Consider the following 21,432-nt stretch of genomic DNA (forward strand, 5'->3'; position numbering starts at 1 on the left):
CTAAATCAGATGAGGACATCCAACATTTCGATCTGACCATGGCAGGTTATTTGTTTGCCATTAGCATAAGCAGTAAGAACTAGCATAGCATAGAAATGAATCAAGTGAGGGGAGGGAAAGAATAAATAATGAGAATACACAGCTGCCCTCTGCTGCCTTGACTGAAGGAGACTATTGCCAGTAAAATAACCCTGACATTTAGTGAGCCCCTCCCAACATTTATTCCTGGTACCTTGTTAATTTTTTTTTAATGTTTGAATCCATCTTCTCAAAGATGTACCATAGTCCAAGGCAAAGCATGAAGTAATTGTGTAAGTAAGTGACAACCTGTAATGGACAAACTGTGTTTAATGGAGCATCAGTAGCACTGGTCCTGGGATACTCCTCCTCCTGTGGCAGCATGCAAAAATAGCTGCGCTGCTGCCGCTGCTGTGTTTATTTGTGAAGTGCTTGGTGAAGCGAGAGCTGTAAGGCTGTTTTACAATGCTGTCACAACCGTGACTATTTAAACAATGTTTTCCTCCCAGGTGAATGTAAGCTTGCTTATTACTGGAAGTCTGCTCGTGGGCTGCTGGCCAAGGCCAAGCGATGGAGCACACCTGAACAGGAGTTGCACAGCCAAAGCTCTGTTGCTGCAGCATAGCAGCTGGAAACTACTGCAGTAGCCAGGAGTGGCCCAAAAGTCATCGCTAGTGCAAACCAGTAAGAATGAGTCTCCAACTACAGGTTGTGTGCTATGCCAGCTTCTGCAAGCCTACAGGTGCGCTTGCAGAGAAAGAAGGCTTAGGACACTGTTTCTGTGTTGTTACAAATATAACTTAAACACCTTTTGTTGCCCTCCCAAATATCAGCTGTAAGGCCTGGAGGGGGTTTTCAGTTTTTCTTACCCTTCTACCAGCTTAGGATCCATGACATCACTCCAAATCATCACAAAGAAGAAAAATAAGTAGTACATTTATTGAATCTCCACTTACTACTACTTCTAGCCTTTATTCAGACACTTGTGCTCAGCTTCGAGAGCCAAGAATTTCTTCATTATCATTCAATGTGAATGATGCTATACATGAATCCAGTGCAGGAAGCCGGGCTCTTCTCTCTGAGTGAAGAGGGGGATTTCTAGTCTTTCTGTCCTTTTTTTGGCTGCACAAAATAACCCTTTCCCAGGGCACATGAAATAAAATACTATATTGCATACTATATACATTTACATACAATGGTAAATGCACCATTAATTCAGAAATACACAATACCTAAGGCTCAATGGAAAAGCTTGGTTGAAGCAACTTCTCTCTAGATAAGAGAAAAGGAGCTCATGACAGTTGTGGAAGTTTCCATAATCTGTGTTCGTATGGATCCTGCCCCTCTGTTCTCTGGAACTGCAGCAACCTCCAAGGAGCACCTGTGCCTGGGAGGGAAGGACGATGGCCCACAACTCCAGAAGCCCATGGCTCAGCAACAGAAAACATGTACAACCATGATGGAGGATTTCCTCTGAGAATAATTATCCAGCAACTGCAGGAGGAGGCAAAGCACCTTAGTGTACTTACTTGACTATGTGCAGAAGTAGTAAACTAAACAGCCCCTTTTGGATACAGGAAACCACTTCTAACTCCAAGCCTTCCCTTTATATCTGAATGATACTTACTTTTAACTGGTTTTTTTGCTTTTCTCCTTGGATTGTTGGACTGCAGGGGGATTAGAACAGGTGCTAGCTATCAGCATTTGTGGTAGGGGGCCTGGAGCTGTTGGAAAGAGAAAAATGTTGCCTTTTTTTTTTTTAAGCTGATCAGATATGGGGAACTGAATTGTCTGCCTTATATTACAATACCTGAGCTTTGCCTCCCCCAGCTGCTGTGCTGCGCTAGCACATGCCTCCAAAGTGCTCTAAGAGGACATACTACTCCTTGGTTATCTTTTAAAATGTCTAAAGTCCCTGCAGAGAAATACTTGCCACGTTGCCACATATGGCAACCCTTTCCCTAAGATAACAAATCAATTCTGTGTGTCAATAGCTGCAGCTTTGCCTTATCTCCCACTGGACACCGTAGCACACCAACAATGCTGCAGATAAGGAGAGGTGATCTTATGTCTGTTACATCTGTCTCCAAAAAGGTGCAGTCCCCAACAGCCACACACAGTGGCACTGTAACTAATGATCATGGCCACTGTACTCTGCATGGGGAGGAACAAGGCATTCTTGTACCTTGCTGCTGCCAAATAGACTACTGGATAAAAGCTGGGGTTCACTGGACTAGATTCCCCTTTTATTAAGCTGCTGCTGCTCTTCTCAGCAGTGGGCTCAATAGCTCACCTCTTAAGTCTTTACTTCTGGACTCAGAGGAGTATACACATTAACCCTCCAGCTAGTGCCTGTTTCATATACTGAGAAGAGTAATTTAAACATAAAGTGTTAACCGTGCTCTCTCCCCTGCTCAAAGTAGGGCAGGCATTCCAAATCCTTCCTGTAAGTAAAAGTCAAAGTGTAACACACCATTAATACTCAAGAATGTGACTTGCACAGGGCAGTGTCAGAGGCAGCAGCCCTTCCCAATGGTGGGGAAAGGCTCCACACGCACATTCTCTGCTCCTGCTGATTTGTCCACTTCTTTTGGCTTGACAAGAGATGGCATCATAGCACGCGTTGGAGCACCACACATCCCCAATGGCACTGGAGGCAAGGGAGTCCCTCTCAGCTCCAGCTGGAGTTCTGCAGTTCCTCTCGGAGCCAGGTTGGAAGGGGCTGTCCAAGTCTGTTCATCAGCTTGGATAATTCGATGTTGTGCTCCCGGTAGAAGTCTCTTAGGAACAGCCGTGACTATGTGGAAAATACAGACCACATTAGTGTGAAAGAAAATGTTACCCTCAACACATATTCCATAGGTCATCTAGGACATAGGTGGTAGGAAAATCCAGGTTGGTTTGCTCGATATTTCTACATCTCTTGCTGCCAACAGATTTGAGACAGTTACTCACCGAGGAATCCATGTCAGGGTATTTTCTTCCTTTACTCTTTCCTAGGCATTTAGTCTTCCCTCCATCTAGCAGCTGGCACCAAAATCCTTTTGCTTCATCAAATCTGAAAAGGACACTTGTCTTTAAAAGGTATGGCCACATGCCCAATTAGTAGCAGCAGAAATTAAGTAGCTCCATAGGTATTTCCCATTTCAATGCTTTAAAAATTGGGTTTAGGTTTTATTTATTTATTTATGGTATTGGTTCAATTTTTTTTAGCACTTGACTATTTTGACAAGAAATCATAGAATCGTATAGGCTGGAAAAGACCTTTAAAATCATCGAGTCCAACCATTAACCTAACACTACCAAGACCACCACTATACCATGTCCCTAAGCACCTCATCCAAATGTCCTTTAAATACCTCCAGGGATGGCGACTCAACCACTTCCCTGGGCAGCCTGTTCCAATGCTTGACAACCCTTTCAGTGAAGTAAAATTTCCTAATATCCAGTCTAAACCTCCCCTGACGCAACTTGAGGCCATTTCCTCTTGTCCTATTATCACTTGTTACCTGGGAGAAGAGACCGACCCCCACCTCGCTACAACCTCCTTTCAGGTGGTTGTAGAGAGCAATAAGGTCTCCCCTCAGCCTCCTTTTCTCCAGGCTAAACAACCCCAGTTCCCTCAGCCGCTCCTCATCAGACTCGTGCTCTAGATCCTTCACCAGCTTCGTTGCCCTTCTCTGGACATGCTCCAGCACCTCAATGTCTCTCTTGTAGTGAGGGGCCCAAAACTGAACACAGTATTCGAGGTGCGGCCTCACCAGTGCCGAGTACAGGGGCACGATCACTTCCCTAGTCCTGCTGGCCACACTATTCCTGATACAAGCCAGGATGCTGTTGGCTTTCTTGGCCACCTGGGCACACTGCTGGCTCATATTCAGGCGGCTGTCAACAAACACCCCCAGGTCCTTCTCTGCCAGGCAGCTTTCCAGCCACTCTTCCCCAAGCCTGTAGCGTTGCATGGGGTTGCTGTGGCCCAAGTGCAGGACCTTGCACTTGGCCTTGTTGAACCCCACACAATTGACCTCGGCCCATCGATCCAGCCTGTCCAGATCCCTCTGCAGAGCCTTCCTACCCTCAAGCACATCAACACTCCCACACAACTTGGTGTCATCCGCAAACTTACTGAGGGTGCACTCGATGCCTTCATCCAGATCATCGATAAAGATGTTAAACAGAACTGGCCCCAACACCGAGCCCTGGGGAACACCGCTTGTGACCGGCCGCCAACCGGAGTAAACTCCATTCACCACCACTCTTTGGGCCTGGCCATCCAGCCAGTTCTTTACGCAGAGAAGAGTACACCTGCCTAAGCCATGAGCAGCCAGTTTCTCCAGGAGAATGCTGTGGGAAACTGTGTCAAAGGCTTTACGGAAGTCTAGACAGACAACATCCACAGCCTTTCCCTCATCCACTAGGCGGGTCACCTTGTCGTAGAAGGAGATCAGGTTGGTCAAGCAGGACCTGCCTTTCCTAAACCCATGCTGGCTGGGCTTGATCCCTTGGTTATCCTCTACATGCCGTGTGATGGCACTCAGGATGATCTGCTCCATCAGCTTCCCCGGCACCGAGGTCAGGCTGACAGGCCTGTAGTTCCCCGGGTCCTCCTTCCGGCCCTTCTTGTAGATGGGCGTCACATTTGCTAATCTCCAGTCAAGTGGGACCTCCCCAGTTAGCCAGGACTGCTGGTAAATGATGGAAAGGGGCTTGGTGAGCACATCTGCCAGTTCCTTCAGTACTCTCGGGTGGATCTCATCAGGCCCCATAGGCTTGTGAGTGTCTAAGTGGTGCAGCAGGTCACTAACCATTTCCCCCTGGATTATGGGGGCTCCATTCTGGTCCCCGTCCCTATCTTCCAACTCCAGGGGCTGGGTACCCAGAAAACAATTGGCCCTGCTATTAAAGACTGAGGCAAAGAAGGCATTAAGTACCTCAGCCTTTTCCTCATCCTTGGTCACTGTGTTCCCTCCCCCATCTACTAGGGGCTGGAGATTCTCCTTGGCTCTCCTTTTGCTGCTAATGTATTTGAAGAAGTGTTTTTTGTTGTCTTTTACAGCAGTAGCCAGATTGAGCTCTAGCTCAGCTTTGGCCCTTCTAATTTTCTCCCTGCACAGCCTTGCTACACCTTTGTAGTCCTCCTGAGTTGCCTGCCCCTTCTTCCAGAGGTCATAGACTCTCCTCTTTTTCCTGAGTTCTAGCCAGCCAGGCCAGTCTTCTTCCCCGCCGGCTCGTCTTTCGGCACCTGGGGACAGCCCGCTCCTGTGCCTTTAGGACTTCCTCCTTAAAGAATGTCCAGCCTTCCTGGACTCCTTTGCCCTTTAGGGCTGCCTCCCAGGGGACTCTCTCGACCAGTCTCCTAAACAGGCCGAAGTCCGCCCTCCGTAAGTCTAAGGTGGCAGTTTTGCTGACCCCCCTCGCCGCTTCTCCACATATCAAAAACTCTTATCATTTTGTGATCACTCTGCCCAAGACAGCCTCCAACCATCACATGGCTCACAAGTCCTTCTCTGTTGGTGAACAACAGGTCCAGCGGGGCTCCTTCCCTCGTTGGCTCACTCACCAGCTGTGTCAGGAAGTTATCTGCCACACACTCAAGGAACCTCCTAGACTGTTTCTTCTCTGCTGTATTGTATTTCCAGCAGACATCTGGTAAGTTGAAGTTCCCCACAAGAACAAGGGCTAGCGATCGTGAGGCTTCCCCAGCTGCTTATAGAATAGTTTGTCTTTCTCCTCATCCTGGTTGGGTGGTCTGTAACAGACTCCCACCATAATATCTGCCTTGTTGGCCTTCCCCCTGATTCTTACCCATAGACACTGCACCCTATCGTCACCATCATCGAGCTCTAAACTATCCAGACACTCCCTGACGTATAGGGCTACCCCACCACCTCTCCTGCCTCGCCTATCCCTCCTGAAGAGTTTATAGCCATTTAAATCCATTACAACCATGACTGTTTCAGCTTTATGCAAATTTCAGAGGTAATGTGGTGTTAACAATATTTGTCTGTGGGGAATAATAATCAATGTTTTAGTACGTAAATTCTTTTAACTCTCCTCTTTATAGCTGAAAAGTGTTAGAGAATCCTCTGTTTAAAGTATCGGTGTTTCTTCTCTTGCTAAAACACAGGTATAAGGCAATGCTGGGAACCGTATCTGGTCTCGTCTGTCCTGTCCTCTCAATTAGCCAAAGGTGAGCTTGGGGTTTGAGCAAGTACCTCTACCCAACTCTGAGGCAAGCTGACCAATAGTTTCTTTTCTGACCCTGGCTGAAGGGTACCAGCCACTACCACTACTGGAAATAGTTCATTTACCATCATAGCATGTGCTGAAGCAAGTGAAGCTTTCAAGTAATCTGACATTTCTCTAAATCTGCCCTTCCCTGGGGAGCCACGTGCCACCCCCTTGGAAAACAACCGTAGGAAGAGAACTGAATTGGTTCTCCTCTCTTTACTGTTAAAGGAAAGGGAAAATTGCTGTATGCCTACACACAGTCACACCACCCACCACCCTCAGCTAGCATAGGCCGTGATAGCAGAGAACATGTGAAAACACCAGTTTCAGCTGCAAAGAGCAATATTCAGGGTGTCCAATGGGCTTGCAGAGTTTCCACTGAAGACTCGTATGGCCACAGGTCACCTTCAGCTAGCACTTAATTTGTTCAGATTAACTGCACTTGCACTGTGGGCAGGATCACAGTAATGGCTGAGTAACATCCTTCAACATAGTAGCAGCCTCCACTAACACTTCCTAACACAGCTCTGGGCACCTGTCAAGTCCATGTCTTCTGTAATAATAGGCTCTTTACCTCAAAACTGTGTGATGTGTCCCTTATCTCCATCTAGTTGAAGATATGAGCAGCCTGTCACACATTTTTTATCATGCTTCCTCTACTTTCTGTCAGATATAGGTATAACACAATGCATAAGGAGCGCTAATAACTCCACCACCTTTTCTGAAACCACAAAGATCAAATGGAAAACATCGTAATTACTGCTGTGAGCAACTTCATGCTTCTCCATGACAGTGCCAAAAAACACCCCTTCCCCTATCATTTCTGGAAAGACTAAGTTATGGTTCCAGTCTTAGTGCAGCACCTCATGCTATCTGAACCTAATTTTAGGGTTAGGCATAACTGTGAAACCTTGGCAGGTCTTGTAGGTAGAGATAAAAATAAAGTGCTTATTAGTATCACATTAGTATCACTCCCAAAAACAATTTCCCTACCTGAGGGCCTGGGTGTAGTTGAAGAGTGGCGTAACTCCCAAGAACTTCTGGATGTTGTCCATTACAGAGGCAGGGTTGTGTCTCAGCTCCTGACCGTCCACAATGAGAAGCTGAAAAGGCAGCAGCCACCTTAGCCTCTGAGAGCTTGTGCTGAATGGCACCCGTGAGCTTCCTGGCTCTCAAACCTGCCCCTGGCCTTTGTGCATGTGAGTAGAGGGTGCCAAAGCCTGTTTATTCTAGAGCAACACAGTGTGGGGATGTGGCCCATTTGTCACCACAGACACAGGTTATGATACAGGGCACAAAAACTGTAAGACAGTACATCTTGACAGGCTTTGCTTCACAAATTTGCCTTTGGCCACACCCCATGTAACTGAGCATTAAGGCCCAGCAGTAGCATGATTTACAGAGTGTCTCTGGAAACCTCATGTATTCTTTTTAGATGTCAGCAGCCACTGTGCTAAGTATTCTTCTGTAACCTATGATTATTCTCCTGTTACGTGTATGATAGACAATAATGAACAACATTTGTGCTAATAAATTACCGATTCCAAAGAACACAATAGAAAAATAGTCACATGAACTGAAGTTTGGGGAAGGTAGGAGACCCTGACCCATAGTAAGTACAAGGATGGTGTGTCCGGCTCTATCATTCCTCACAGCAGTAATGTCCAGGAATAGTAAGGCAATGAAACACAAACTCAAAATGTTTTCCCATGTCTCTTTTAGTCTTGGCAGATCTATCATGTAGAGTTTAGGCTGCTGCTTTGGCAGAGAATAAGAGGCTAAATGGACATTATAAGACTCTGCTAGATTATAGACTGTCTGAGGATAACCCCAGCAGCAGAAAGGAATTTGAAAAAACACATCTTGACTCACAATGTATTAGATGGTTTATAAATTTCTTGGGGATTTAGACACAGAAATGGTCTATACTGTCTATTAATTGACTTTTTGCAAATTTATACACAAAACCCAGAATCCTGATATCTCTGCAGTGAACTCCCCTTCAGCAGACAGCTAAAGGCTTCACAACATGGGAATTAACAAGTGGCAGAGTCTAAGAGCCTCTCTTTAAAGCAATGAAACCACAGCAAGTAGCTGAACACCTACTGGGCCTGAAGAGGGTCCCTGGGCTGCAGGCTGCCAAGATGAAAGGAAGGGAGTGCTAACAGTGCTATTCTTGCTGAACTTCTCAATATTGTGGAGCTTCCTGGGAGATCACAGTATCCTCTTGCACTCATTTACTTTTACAAATACAATAAAGTGCAAAATTGGAGTATTCAAGCCTGATTTCTTATCAGCTCATAAGAGGAGGAAGCAAGTGGTGGCTCTTCTTCCAAAAGACAAGACAGAAGGTGAAATGAAAACAAGGGGGGGTTGGGGGGAGGGGGGAGAGCACGTGCACATGTTACAGTTTGTTCTCCTCTCCTCTACACTAAACCTACAAGGGGCTTCAAGAGGGCCTCTACTGCCAAACCTCCTACCTGCCCAGAGGGGTAGTATGTTAGCCAGCGCTCTAGGTGAGTTGAATACCAGCCAGGGAGCAGGCATCGGCTTTGCAGGTTGCGCAGTTCCTGAGGGGCCTGGGATTTTGCAGAGATCACTTGGTAGAAAGTGTAATTGAGCGCCACAGGGTCATTGTGAGCACGCTGGTGCTGAAAAACATAAACTGAATTTAGGAGCAGGGACACAAAATTCCATCTTGCACATCTCTGTGCAGAACCCACTGACTCAGCACAACCACCCACCAATGCCTTTGTATGTAACTGTCCACACTCTGCAGGCAGCCTGCATCATCTCCCCTGGCCCCTCTGTGAAAATGGATCCATGGGCTTTCTGCCCCGAGCTTTGCGCCTCACCCCACTGGAATACCTCTCTGGCCCTCACCCGCAGAGCAGTGCAGGGAAGTTACCTGGTACCACGAATAGGCTCGGTCAGCAGGGTTGATCAGCACAGTAATGATTTTGGCTCGAGGCAGCAGGGCTGCACCACGTTTTGGTACCACCTCTGTGTCAAAGTAATTGGCGCTCTTCTCAAACATGAAGTCTGTGCTGGCATTGGAGGGGATGGGAAAGAATTCCATGTACCTGCCAAAGAGATGGGACGCTGGTGAGCAGCATGGCCCAACAAAGAAACGGCACATGACAAAATGATTCCCTTGCTCCTCTTCAACAGACACAGTTCAGAACAACTGCACCTCCCCGTAATGCAATGAATAGGCAAACGAGTGCAGAGCTGGCAGAGGCATGACTTCGAAAGGGGTGGTGGAGCACGACATAGGAAGTTGGAGACAATAAAAGGGTAAGAAAGTATTTTGCTGAGAGTGTGTTCCCCAAGTCCTCAGACAGTGGAAGGAAAAGGCTGAGGGTAGGGTACGAGTTGCAAGCTCTAGGAGAAAAGAGGTTTTTGTCCCAAGAATAAGGCCAGAATCAGCTGCCTGCCCTGCCGCTGACCACTTGGTTTAGATCCGTCTAAATCGTTTCTCTCTTTGTACCTCAGTTCATAGGTGAGACACAGGGTCAAGAGCTCTGCTCTGCCTCACAGGAGCTTGTAAAATTAGTAAGGCAGGGTATAATGGTAGGGTAGAGGGTAATGGGGGAACAGGACACTGCAAAGCACTGGAAGACTGGTCTCTGCTGAAATTTAAGCTGAACAACGAACTCGAATTCCATCCTAAACATGAAGATTCTCCTCTTGCATGTGATGCTACACTCAAGTTGGGTAACTCTTCCAGGGATGCACGTAAAAGCCTACACTTTCTAAGCCTATCAGCTAGTACAACTGCTCTGTAGTGCTTGACTCATGTGAGCTTCACTCAAGTACCAACCACCTTCCAATATCTTTTCAACAGTCCTCTAAATCGTTAGAAAAGTCAGACAAAATCTCCCACAGCTCACGGGCAAAGAAATCCCATGGCAGAATGCCTTACTGCGACACAGCTGTCCCTCAGAGCCACACATGAGGGAGTGCAGTGCCACAGTGGACCCAAAGTGCATGCTTCGAGCAAGAAACAACTTTAAAATTTTTCTGCCTGGAAACATTGTGGCATAACAGTGCCATAGAGACACTAGAATTTCCCTGCCAGGTGGGAACACTTTATCAAAATTGCATACTTGTGCAGGTAAAGAACAGGGTATGGATGTGGCCGAAGAGACACTGGAGCCAGCACAAGGAATGCAGTGTCATCTCTGTTAAGTCTAAAGGGTCCAGAATGACAGTACAGAGGTTGTCCCCTCTGTCCACGTGTCTAACTTGGAAACCACGAAGAACTTTTCAGTGAGCACACTGTTGTCTGTTTTGCATGGAGTCAAAGGAGAAGAACCCTCATGACAGCAGGGCATTCAACAAAGACCGAATTTCTAAAGCTAAATCATGCCCAGAAATCTCCTGGCGAACAGTCACTAATATCAGAAACTACCTGTCCTGCTCCTGGAACTAAGCAGTTGGGTTAGCAGGAAAACAGAGAACATGCGCTGAGAGACAGCAATGAAAACAGCTGTTCAGGAATAGAGAAGCTACTAAGGTGGCTGAAGGACATACAGAACGAAGGACGTACAGAGAGACTCAGGAGAAGACAATGTGGGCACACATTATCACAGAAGAACATGCGTCAGGGTTCTTACCAATCAATTCCTTTATGATAGTTGGGTCCATTAAAAAACTGGATCTCCTCGAAGGTGGATGGACTTGGGAAGTTACTGGTGACAGCTGGATGCATGGTCAAGAAGAAGTGTACAGCTGTTGTGCCTGCAACAGGAACCAGTTAATGGGACCCAGGTCACACATAATGCTTGGCTGAATGAAAGGCTTTACACTGCAAAAAACAGTCCCCAAGTGGGCACACTCCTACCATGCCTGGCTAACCCACCCCTTAACTCATGCAGGTTACAAGAGCAGCGACAGCAAGCACTTTGGGATTGAACTTGACTCAGCAGTTCAATCCCACATTTCCAGCTCATGCAGCTGATTTAAGTCACCTCCTTAGCATGACAGCTGTCACCTGTGTTGGCTATCTTGTGTTCTTACCATGGCTGGGCTACCCCCATGCCTTTTTTCCCTGGTGGCATAGCCACACTGTCATGTGGCAGAACCCACACCTGCCAAATGAGAGGTGGCCTGGGCACTGCAGGACAGTATCACATGTTTGGGAAGGAGATGTGCTAGGGACAACATTAGTGTCCTTGGGTAAGAATTCAGCTAGAGATGCCTTGGCCTGCCTTTGCTGTAGGTGTTTCCCCTTTGCCCAGCCAAACCCAATAATCCTGCTCAGCACACAGCTGTAGGCCTCCAACAGGCCAATAAATCAGCCGAGAGAAGGGTTTTCTTACTGTGCCGTTGCAAGCAGCTTGGGCTGGGATACAGGAGGGCCCATGCTGCACACACACTGACAGAGCTTCACAGCGACACAGGCAGGAGACAGCAGCTTGGCTGGGAAAAGCTGCCTCCCAAGGCCAGCCCACTTTTGGCTGTGCATGGTTGGCAGCTGCTGTTTCACTGCACTACAGAGAAAGCCAAGGTTTGAAGACCTGGCTTTGGCTGAAGAGATTTTGCTCTCTTCAGCCTAGCAAGGACTCCTCAGGACAGTACATACAGCCATGTCACTGCCAACAACAATGCCACAGCAGCTAAGAGGTGGTGACAGAGGTCAGACAAAAGAGGATCTCTACCTCCCACTGACAGTGACATGGAACATGCAGTGGGTACACAGATCTGTCGCAATAAAAGCACTGGGGAGCATTCATCGTAACCTTTGCTAAGCGTGTGTGTTTAGTCCTGCTGACAGCTTATGTTTGTGACACACTAAGAAAGGTCACAGTTTCTCTGAGCTTATGTGGAAAAGCCAAAACACAACTCTGCAGGTAGGGCTTTTCCCTGCAAATCAGGACTGAGCCAAGCAAAGTTCCAGGGCACAAAGTACTGACGGACTTGCCAGATTTAGGTTAGAACAAATCTGAGATTCTCTGAAATGTCCCCTGCAGCCATTTGGCAGCTTGCATAAAGGGCAGCCATACAGACCTACAACACAGACCTTTCCAGCTCTCCTCTCTGGAGGAATGAGATGGAAGCTCCAACCTATCTTCAGATAAAGTATTCACATTACCAGTTTTCTGAGGTCCCACGATGAGGAACTTGGGGAGTCGATCGCATGTTTTCTCTTTGGACCAGATATCCTTGTGCCGCTTATCATCACAGGGATTCTGCAGCACAAGTGATGGGATTAAGCATTACCACAGGAGCTAATGGAAAGGGGAGGAAAAGCTGGAAGGCCAGTCCTCACGGGAAAATGCTATTAGCATATGAAGAACACTTCACAGCCATACTGCTGCTCTGCCAGGCATCAAGAAGAGTTAAGTAAAAACACGGGGGAACGTTTTCAAAAGCTCCAAAGTGACATGGGAGCCAAAGTCCCTCTGAGAGCGTTAACCACAGGCCTTGCCCTATATAGCCATGCTGGGCTGGGCCACCATGATAGTACAGCTCAGCATCTGTGAACTTCTGGCAGACAGACAACTCTATCACCTTCAGTTAATTTCATCTGCTCATTACCATGCAGAGAGCTGCTGCACTGGGATAAAATAGAATAAGCATGTTTTTATTTAATGAACATGAATTCTGCAGTGTGAAATTACTTTAAGATTAATCACATTAACATGCCTGCAAGCTCCTCCAGCACCAAACAGGGTTCTTCCTCACACACTTAACATTTCACAGCAGCTTGCTCTAATATAAGCCCTTTAACGACCCAAATGCCTGCAAGCCTGCCCCCCAGTCACTTATGACAGCCATCCCTGTCCTAGGCTCACACCGTGACTGCATCCTACTGCTCCTACTCCCCATCCCTTCCACCTTGCAATTTGCCACTTGCAGCCTGAAGCCACAAAGGTTAAACCTAAAAGCTTTATGCATTACTCCTCTGTGCTCTGGATCAGCAGCCTCGCCACACTTTAAATGTGGGACAAACCTCTTGGAAAACCACTAGGAGTGGTTAAAGCTGCCTCCTCACCTGCCACAAGGGATTCTTCTCCTGGGGAAAGATTTCAAAGTACTTTTTTGCAAGTTGGACAGGGGGCAGTGTTTGCAGGCGAAGGTTGGTCCAGCACTGCACAAACTTGACCAGGCTCTCAAAAGTGTACAGTCCCAGACGGTCATTCCCATAGTTGGACAGGTGGGTCATGAAGATGCTGATCTGAAAATAGGAAAGACATGGGATACTGGTAAATCAGGTAACAGTACTGTTTCCTCCTAGCTTGATTCCACTGTCAGCAAGAGGCTGTTCACATCTTAGACTGCCCTGGCTGTCTGGGTTGACAAATGTCTATCTGCCAGGATACAGCACTGCCTTGATGAAAAATGAAAGAAATGCTTGCAAGATGGGAGGAACTCAGGAGAGGAGGGACACAGACCTCTCAGTAACCCCTGGGAATGGTGTGGAGGAGTGATAGCTGAGCCCTGGATGTGAGTCCAGAACAGTTTCAAAATCCCATTCAATTGGCTCTGGGAATTTAGGGGAACAAGGGCTAGTCAGTGACTCCCTCCTAGTCAAAACCTTGCAAAGCCTCTTTCATGGGAGAAAGGAGCTTCCTTTCCTCTCCCCGAGGCACAACCAGGGCAACCTCTCTAGCTGCAGTGCCTGCTACAGGAGGGGAGCAGGCCAGGGAGAGAGGCAGCATGCTGCAGGCCAGGGCACAGTGGCACAAAGGACGGTTTCACAAGAGTTATTTCTAGGGCCACAGCCTGTCAGCTTTCATTCACTTTGGAGTTGACTTCTCAAGTGTAAAGGAACAACTGGGAATTCACACTTTAAAATACAAACAAGCATACCTGGGGATCTGAACATGGACTGCAAAGACACACTGCACTAGGACATTGTCCTAGGAACAGACACCAGCTGATAAGGTTTTAGCTCGCAAGAGCCTTCAGCATAGGCAGCCCCTGAAAAATGTCCTGCCAAGCCTGAGGATGTAAACCCTTGGTAAACTGGCACTGAGCACCCATGGGAGCCCCCTCAGCACTGCAGTACTCAGGAGCTGGTGTGCTACCTCTGCCTTGCCAAGCCATCTCTTCTCTCAAGCAGATGCATTTCCCTCCTCTCTGTTTTTCAGTATTTTAACTTTTGGAAAAGAGTGCAAAAGAATGCTGTCAGCTTGACTCTGGTGCATGGCTTTGACAGGTCCCATGGAATTGGGCATCCCAGTGCCTGTAACAAAACAGCACTTTGCCAGACACAAACCACACCATGGCTAGAAGTTAACAAAACAAAAGCAGAACACTAAGGCCAATAGAAGAATGACTACATGGATGATTTAGCGCTCCCCACCCAGTGTCTGCTAGTGCAGGGAGGGGAAGAGACCTCAGTCACAGTGGGGGCATCCATTGCTGCACAGTTCAGGGCTGAACCCTGATGACGCCAGATAAGGTCAGCAGGCAACAACAGGCTTCCCTGGCAGGGGGCAGGAATGGTTTTCCCACTCACAGTAGGGGAAGAGCAAAAGGGGGAAGCAGGAGACAGATGGTCTTGGGATGAAGACATTTGCTGGCACTCAGGAGGTCGGAATTCAGTTTTCTGCCCAGTGTCACCATGGACTGGTCTCGGTGCGATGAGAGGTACCGATAGATAGTAGCTCTTTGTGCCTGAGCCATTCCCAAGACACTGTGAAATGAATTTAATCCTGTCCATAAGGTGCTCACACCCCAGGGTCTTTGGGTAGGCAACAGAAAACAGTGGTAGGACTCCGGGACACATGGAAAGTAAGCGGAGTTAACAATTTATCACATTTGTCTGTCTGTGAGTTTTTCACTTCTGGTTTCCTACTGAGCTGACAGAGAAGCCCTGCCAGACAGGCTCTGGCACCTACACTTCAAAGAGCAGCGTGTGCTTGGTGCTGTTGTGTAAAAAGAATGTGCTAAATACAACAGAGCAAAGGACAGAATGATCATCTGTGTAACTGTAGGGCCATGCCACAGAGCACATAAGGCAGTAAAAGGATGCGTCTCGTTGTATTCTGCCCATTTCTGGGAAACACCAGGAACGTAGTGTGACAGCAAAGGTGGCTCATCCCTTTGACTTACTGGTGAAACATTTAGAGGAAAATTTTGCTGCATGAAGTGTCTGGCTCACTGGCATAAACCAAGTACTGCAGCAAGGAGGACACAGGTCACCACCTGGGGCCCCTTCAAGATTTCCAGAATAAAAAAAGCCTGCATGTGATCCAGGTTAGCAACTGTGTCTCAAGACTGACTACATTCAGTAAAATGGCTCACACAGGTAATGCTGTCACCTGCAAACAGTCCCAAGCAACTGGATTTAGAAGACAAGACAAGCCCAACCGAAGAGCCGTTTCCCTGTACTGCTGAGCGTGCAGTCACGTCCTGTAACGCACGTGCACTGTTTAACAAGGTCTGGCAGCTTGCTCTGCCTCGTCACAGCTACTGCTGCCAAAACAGCTCTGAGCACTACTTGTGACATAAGCTACACTCAAGTCCCATCTCTCCCTCCCTTCCATCCACACCCAGTGACCCCGGGGACTGGCTTGGTAATAACACTTCCCTCCTTTCCCCTCCCTTCCACTGTCAGCATGCCATGGTTTCCCTTCCTTCACACTGAGGAAAGATGAGAGCAAAGGTCACAGAGAGCCTAGAATACAGAAAACAGGAGGGTATGAGCATCCTTGCAATACGTAACAAGCAGCTGTGGGCACAGCAGTAACCTGCCTGTGTAGCATGAGCAAAAGTGTTTGTGAAAAGTGATCACGAAGATGCCCTTTGCTTCTAGGAAATAGCAAATGGGCACACGGCAGCCTGTCCGCTAACATCAACAGCTATTCTTCTTCCTGACAGCAGACCTTGTTCACTAGTCAGAAGATCAAACATCTTCTGTTTGCACTGTGGAGTTAATCATACGCATACAGGCTTGGAGACTCCTGCATGCGTATATCCACTCAAAGGGAGCTGGAAGCACCAAAAAGGACTGAAAGAGCGTGGTCCAAGTCTGCTCTGGATCACTGCTGGGGCTGCAGGGCTGGCCAGCTTTCTATCAGGTCCATGAGATGGCTCTATCAGCGAGAGGGGGAATGCAAGGGTCTGAGTCACTGTGCAAACACGAGCAATGAAGAGGAGCTTAGAGCACAGTACTCCACTGCTGACAGAGAGAGAAATGCTCCACTGCCAAAAGGAAGCAAAAGTGTAAACATCGGAAGCATCTGAAGGCGCCTGGAAGAGTTTTAAAAGTCACCACGAAGAGCCAACAGTAAATCTGGCAAATAAGCTCATCCTGTACCAGAGCACAATCTTCCCAAACTTTTTGAATCACAGATCACTACCAGCTGCTTCAACCGTCACATACTTATCAGCAAATTTTAATGGGTAGCTCTAGAAACTATGTTTCTATAAATTCCTTGGCACAGCCTTCTAGACCAGCAATGATCTCTGGATTACAGTCTGGCAATTGGTTTTCCAAGAGAAACCTAGAGCTCTTAAGTTTCACAGTGGCTATTTCTGCAGTCATTCTTTAAGATCTGACAATTATGAAGTGGGACAAGGTGGAATTCACCCAACATATGGGAACAGAAGCCCAGAAAAGCAATGGTCACAGAGAAGAAAGCAGTTTCTTTCCATCTGACTGATCACTCCATATGTAATGCAAAGAATAGCCTTCTCCTAACTACAGACTTTTATTAAGCAGGTAGATTTCGTTGTGGTGTGTAAAGATAACAATTCTGTCTCAGGCAATAGGGACAGAAGGCTGGCTTCCAGACCTTGGGGACAGAAGGTTGGCTTCCAGACCTGGAAGTATGAACCCCTACAGCTTTTTAGCTAGGGCTGTTATGGACCCATACCTTGTGCAGATCATAGACCAAGCCAGACTTGGTCACAGGCTAACCTTCAGAAACTACAGGGCCTGTTTGTAAACTACAGCTTGTTTGTGTGACGCGCCCAGTGCACACTGCGAGGGTCTTTTCACTATCACAGTTCTACTTCTAGGAGTAGAGACGCACTAAGCACTAGGACAAGAGACAAACACTAGGCAAGAGACAAGAAAAAATTAAGCTCATTGAGGGAAAAAGCTTGATTTTCTGATTCACTGAGCCTCTACAGCCCCAACCAAAAGTGGCTAACGCTGCATATTCAACCCTGCAATCAAGCTGCAAAAGGAGGAGGGAACGAAAGAAAACATCATGGTGAGCAGAGCCACTGATGTTACATGACAAATCCCACAAACAAGTACTCAATGACTGGGACCAGTACTCCAGGGTTCCCACCTAGGAAGCTAGTCAGAAACAACCTACTTCCTGTCAGAGCTGCTTGCATGGCTTCTTGCCCATACTCAGGCACTGGTGGAAAAGATGTATAAAGGAGAAGTAAGAAGGCAGAAATTTGGAAGTCACAACAAAAGAAGAGATTAAACATCAGTATATTCAGGAGTGGCTATAGAGGTAGACATTCTAAAATCACTATCTAAATCTGGCAGGGCAATGTCCATTCCGAGAAAGGGAGGACAACAGGTGCCAAATCAGCTTTAGTAAGAAACAAATTCAGGTGGGGAATTGAGAAAGTTACTGTACAATCAAAAAGAGCATGTCTTCCTGCTGCAGCCAACAAGCAGGAATGTGAGGGAGTGTGATCTGTGGTTGGAGAGGGCTACAAAGCTTCATCTCCTAATTCTAGCCATTCAGGATTTTCTAAAATGACCACTTTTTGTGTGTCTCTTGCCACCTAGTATATCTTCCCAGCTTCAATGGGAAGTGAGAAACTCATGTGATTTGCCATCCATGGCTAAGAACTGGGAAGGGACTGCAGGGTGTTGAAGGTACTACAGTAGCTTGGTGGCTTGATGCAACTGTCAAGTATTGAAAGGGAAAAAGAAACACCTGTGTTAGACCCAGACCTCCCAAAAATGCCCTAGGGCGACAGCTACATCACAAAAAAAGCACACAGAAATTGTTTCAAGTGCATACATATTGAAAAAAAGGGGAGAACACTCCATAACGAAAGCCCACAGAAAGCAATTATTCTGAACAAAACCCATCAGTGAGCCAGGGGAGAAGCCAACAGACAGCAAATGTGTGTGGAACAGAAGGAGCCAAAGCACATCTTCACTTCTGATTCATGAAGATGCAGCAGCCTAGGTAACACTCACTCTACGTTGGGCCACGCTCAGCATGTCACCCTGGCTAGTTTCTATCTGCAGAGTGTTGCACCTGTCAACACTCAATACTGATGCCTCCTTGGCAGTGTGTAAAGCAAAGCAGCATTAACTAGCAAGTACCTCCTTGGCCCTCGTTTTCACATCTCCTTAGCATCACACTGGAGATACCCACACCGTGACGGGTGATTATACCGAATCTCCCATAGGATCTAGTCCTTTCCCACGTCAGGCACATAAGCCAAGACACCTGTGCACTGATTCCCCTTCCAGATGAGCTTACTGGGTTCAGGAGCACCGTCAGAAAGAGTTCACCACCACGAATACTCTTATCCAACTCCTTTGAGCCACCGGGGTATTCATTATAGAAGATCGTGTGAGTAAAAAGACCACAGGTCTGTCGAGGGAGAACCTGGCAATATCAGAGAAAAGCAAAGTTAGATAAGATGCAGATGCAGCAGCATCTACGTGTGAACGTGTCAAAGCAGTACTCTGTGGATCAATATAAAGAATAAGGGACATGAGCGACATAGGTTCAGAGGACTCTCTTGATGTTCCTCCCAACCATTTACTCATCACAGTGCGAACAAATCAGTGGGATTTCAATTTAGTCTTGTGCTTGGTTTTGATCTCCATTCACTACTGACCTCTGAACTGTACTGAGAAACACAAAAAATGGCTTTAGCCAAGTTTTTTCTCTTTCCTTGACTTAATGCTTTTGGAAATACTGGTGATATTAAAATTAATGTCTCTAATGCAGGTCACTAGGAGACTGTCCCTTGGGCAGGAAAGTGGGCTCTGCTCGCCCAGCTTTGCTCACCATGATTCCATTATGGATAAATCCACGCCGGTACCGGGCAGGCCGAAGGTGTGGGTATTCCTCTGTGCTCGTTACTTCGATGCTCCAAACAGATTTCCATGCTTCATAGAGTTGTGTGTGGACAGGATAAACCCCAGAATGATGGGGGGCTACAGCATAGCCCAAGTCTGTGGGAATCCCATGCTCCTGGAAGCAGAATATGCAGCTTGATCATTCAATATTTAACTAATATCCTTAATAAGGATCATATTTAGCAATAGACTCCAAGTTGGAGCAAGGTGACAGAGCAACACGAAAACTCTCTGGATTGGGAAACCTGAAATACTGCTTGTACTTGTTTTATGCATCCATATAAATATAAGGGTGATTCTGTATCAACAAGGACATTCGGCACTGGTAACAGCTGCTGTAAGAATGGTCTTGTACCTTGCAGGTGTGACAAATCAGATCAATTCACAAGCCTCATGTCATGCTCCTTGGTTACTACAAACTAATCAATGCTGTTAAGTGACATATGTCACTCCCACAATGCCTAGATCTGAGTCACTAGAGAAGGAAAACAAAATTTCCTTAACTGATATAGAAAGAAAGGAAGATGACGACTGGGATCTGTCTTGTCTCTAGCAATTCAAAGAAAAGCAGACATGAAGCAAGAGACTGTTGAGGGTGAAGATATGGGGCCTGGAGCTATACTAAAATGACAGAAAATACCTGAATTTCATGGTTTTTAATTCCACATGTGGTTCTGGTAACAATATGAATGATGACAGCTCTGCCCTCGTGCTGTACAATAAAACCAGAGCCCCTAAATGAAGCAACAACCTTCTCCTTCCCACTGCTAGCCTGTTTTACATTAAATATGTATAATTGTGTTCTGTGCTTTGTCTCTCTTTGCAAAAGACTGCACTGTTATTTAACCAGGAACAGGAGGAGCCTAAATTGTTTCTATAATGCTGCAACTGTGCTCTGAATTCAAGATCATTCCTAATCTGTATGTGTAATGGGAACACAAGACAGCAGCCTGCTATTCCCAAGGGGATTACCATCAAAAGAACCAAACTAGAGGTGAAAAGGACATTTCTTTTCAGAGAAACATGTATGCTATATTCAACTCTGGTCTGTAAGCATCAAACAGACATTGTTCCAGCAATGAAGGATGTTCAAGGCTTCCCCCTCCTCTGCCAAAACCCAGGGAATTTCCTCTGGACTTCCTAGATAAGTAACTTCCTTCAGCATTGTCTGAGGAGGCCAGAAGTAGGGCTGTTAGCACACAGAGCATTTTATACTACCGACCAGGTGACTTCCTTGCAAAACCACAGTGAGTAAGGATGGAAAAGGAAATGCTTTCTCACTGCCAGAGTTTGTAAGTTAATTGGATTTGGATGGTAATCCTACAAGTTCACACCTCAGCAAACAAGAGCCTTGGGATTTGCACCCTGGAACATAGCGGAGCTGCCTGGGGCCATGCAGGTGCCAGGAAGCACTTCCCATTGCACAGGCAGGCATGCGAAGGGTGTTTCTTGCCTGAATACAGCAGGAGCCATGCACCAATTTAAACTTTCAGAACTGCCTTTCTTAAATGCAGCTGAGTTACTAGACTAGTATTTGGGTTCAGCAGGGTCTGAACAACTATTCCAGAAGAATGTTTAAGGATTAGTACCATAAAGGAAATAAACTGCGATGCCCCTTACCACAGCAAACTGTTTGTTGAGCTTCATCTGCTCAGCCAGCACAGTGACATTATGGAAAAGATGAGGCTGCATGTGACTCCACATGTGAGGGAACCACCAGAACTCCTTCCTGTGTTTGAGCAGCATGTCATCCCCTTCATCTTCCTCATCTGTACCTACAGAAAGCAGAAAAGGAAGCGCAAAAACAAAAGGCAGAAGAGGGGCTCAATGTTTCAAAGCCGGGGCTAATGCCCTGCAAAGCCGAGTCATTCCAACAGAGAATCATGCTCTCTCTAATGTGTTACACACACACAAACATGGGGGCTGTACAGAGGCACTGGGACGAAGGGGTGCCAGGGGCTTACCTGTGTGGTAGAATTTCCCTGAGAAGCCCAGGTTGAAGGTGAAATTTGGGACTAAAGTTCTCAGCTTATTCTGGGTGCTCAGTAAAGCCTGTTTGAATGAAAGGAAAAAGAAATTATCATATTCAGTTGCTCTGTAATGTTTCTCTGTGCTCTACTGGTGCCCAGTTCAGTCTGAAGAGGTATCGCAGG

General features: G+C 46.8%; 1 protein-coding gene across 10 annotated transcripts in view; it reads right to left on the reverse strand.

Moving 5' to 3' along the window:
* Nucleotides 1–938: 938 nt before the first annotated feature.
* The window catches only part of NDST2 (N-deacetylase and N-sulfotransferase 2), a 148,891-nt gene continuing 128,397 nt past the window's right edge, over nucleotides 939–21,432 (reverse strand). For all 10 annotated transcript variants that reach the window (XM_075505116.1, XM_075505111.1, XM_075505115.1 and 7 more), the window contains 12 exons: nucleotides 21,244–21,331; nucleotides 20,900–21,054; nucleotides 19,209–19,394; nucleotides 18,672–18,800; nucleotides 13,250–13,432; nucleotides 12,347–12,443; nucleotides 10,869–10,992; nucleotides 9,158–9,332; nucleotides 8,730–8,900; nucleotides 7,243–7,352; nucleotides 2,974–3,076; nucleotides 939–2,815 (listed from right to left, as the gene is read on the reverse strand). In XM_075505116.1, the coding sequence (XP_075361231.1) occupies nucleotides 2,690–2,815; nucleotides 2,974–3,076; nucleotides 7,243–7,352; nucleotides 8,730–8,900; nucleotides 9,158–9,332; nucleotides 10,869–10,992; nucleotides 12,347–12,443; nucleotides 13,250–13,432; nucleotides 18,672–18,800; nucleotides 19,209–19,394; nucleotides 20,900–21,054; nucleotides 21,244–21,331 (1,647 nt within the window). In that variant the 3' untranslated portion in view covers nucleotides 939–2,689. The remainder of the gene's footprint in view (nucleotides 2,816–2,973; nucleotides 3,077–7,242; nucleotides 7,353–8,729; nucleotides 8,901–9,157; nucleotides 9,333–10,868; nucleotides 10,993–12,346; nucleotides 12,444–13,249; nucleotides 13,433–18,671; nucleotides 18,801–19,208; nucleotides 19,395–20,899; nucleotides 21,055–21,243; nucleotides 21,332–21,432) is intronic.

This window comes from Mycteria americana, chromosome 6 (genome assembly GCF_035582795.1).
Source record: "Mycteria americana isolate JAX WOST 10 ecotype Jacksonville Zoo and Gardens chromosome 6, USCA_MyAme_1.0, whole genome shotgun sequence".
NCBI lineage: Eukaryota > Metazoa > Chordata > Aves > Ciconiiformes > Ciconiidae > Mycteria > Mycteria americana.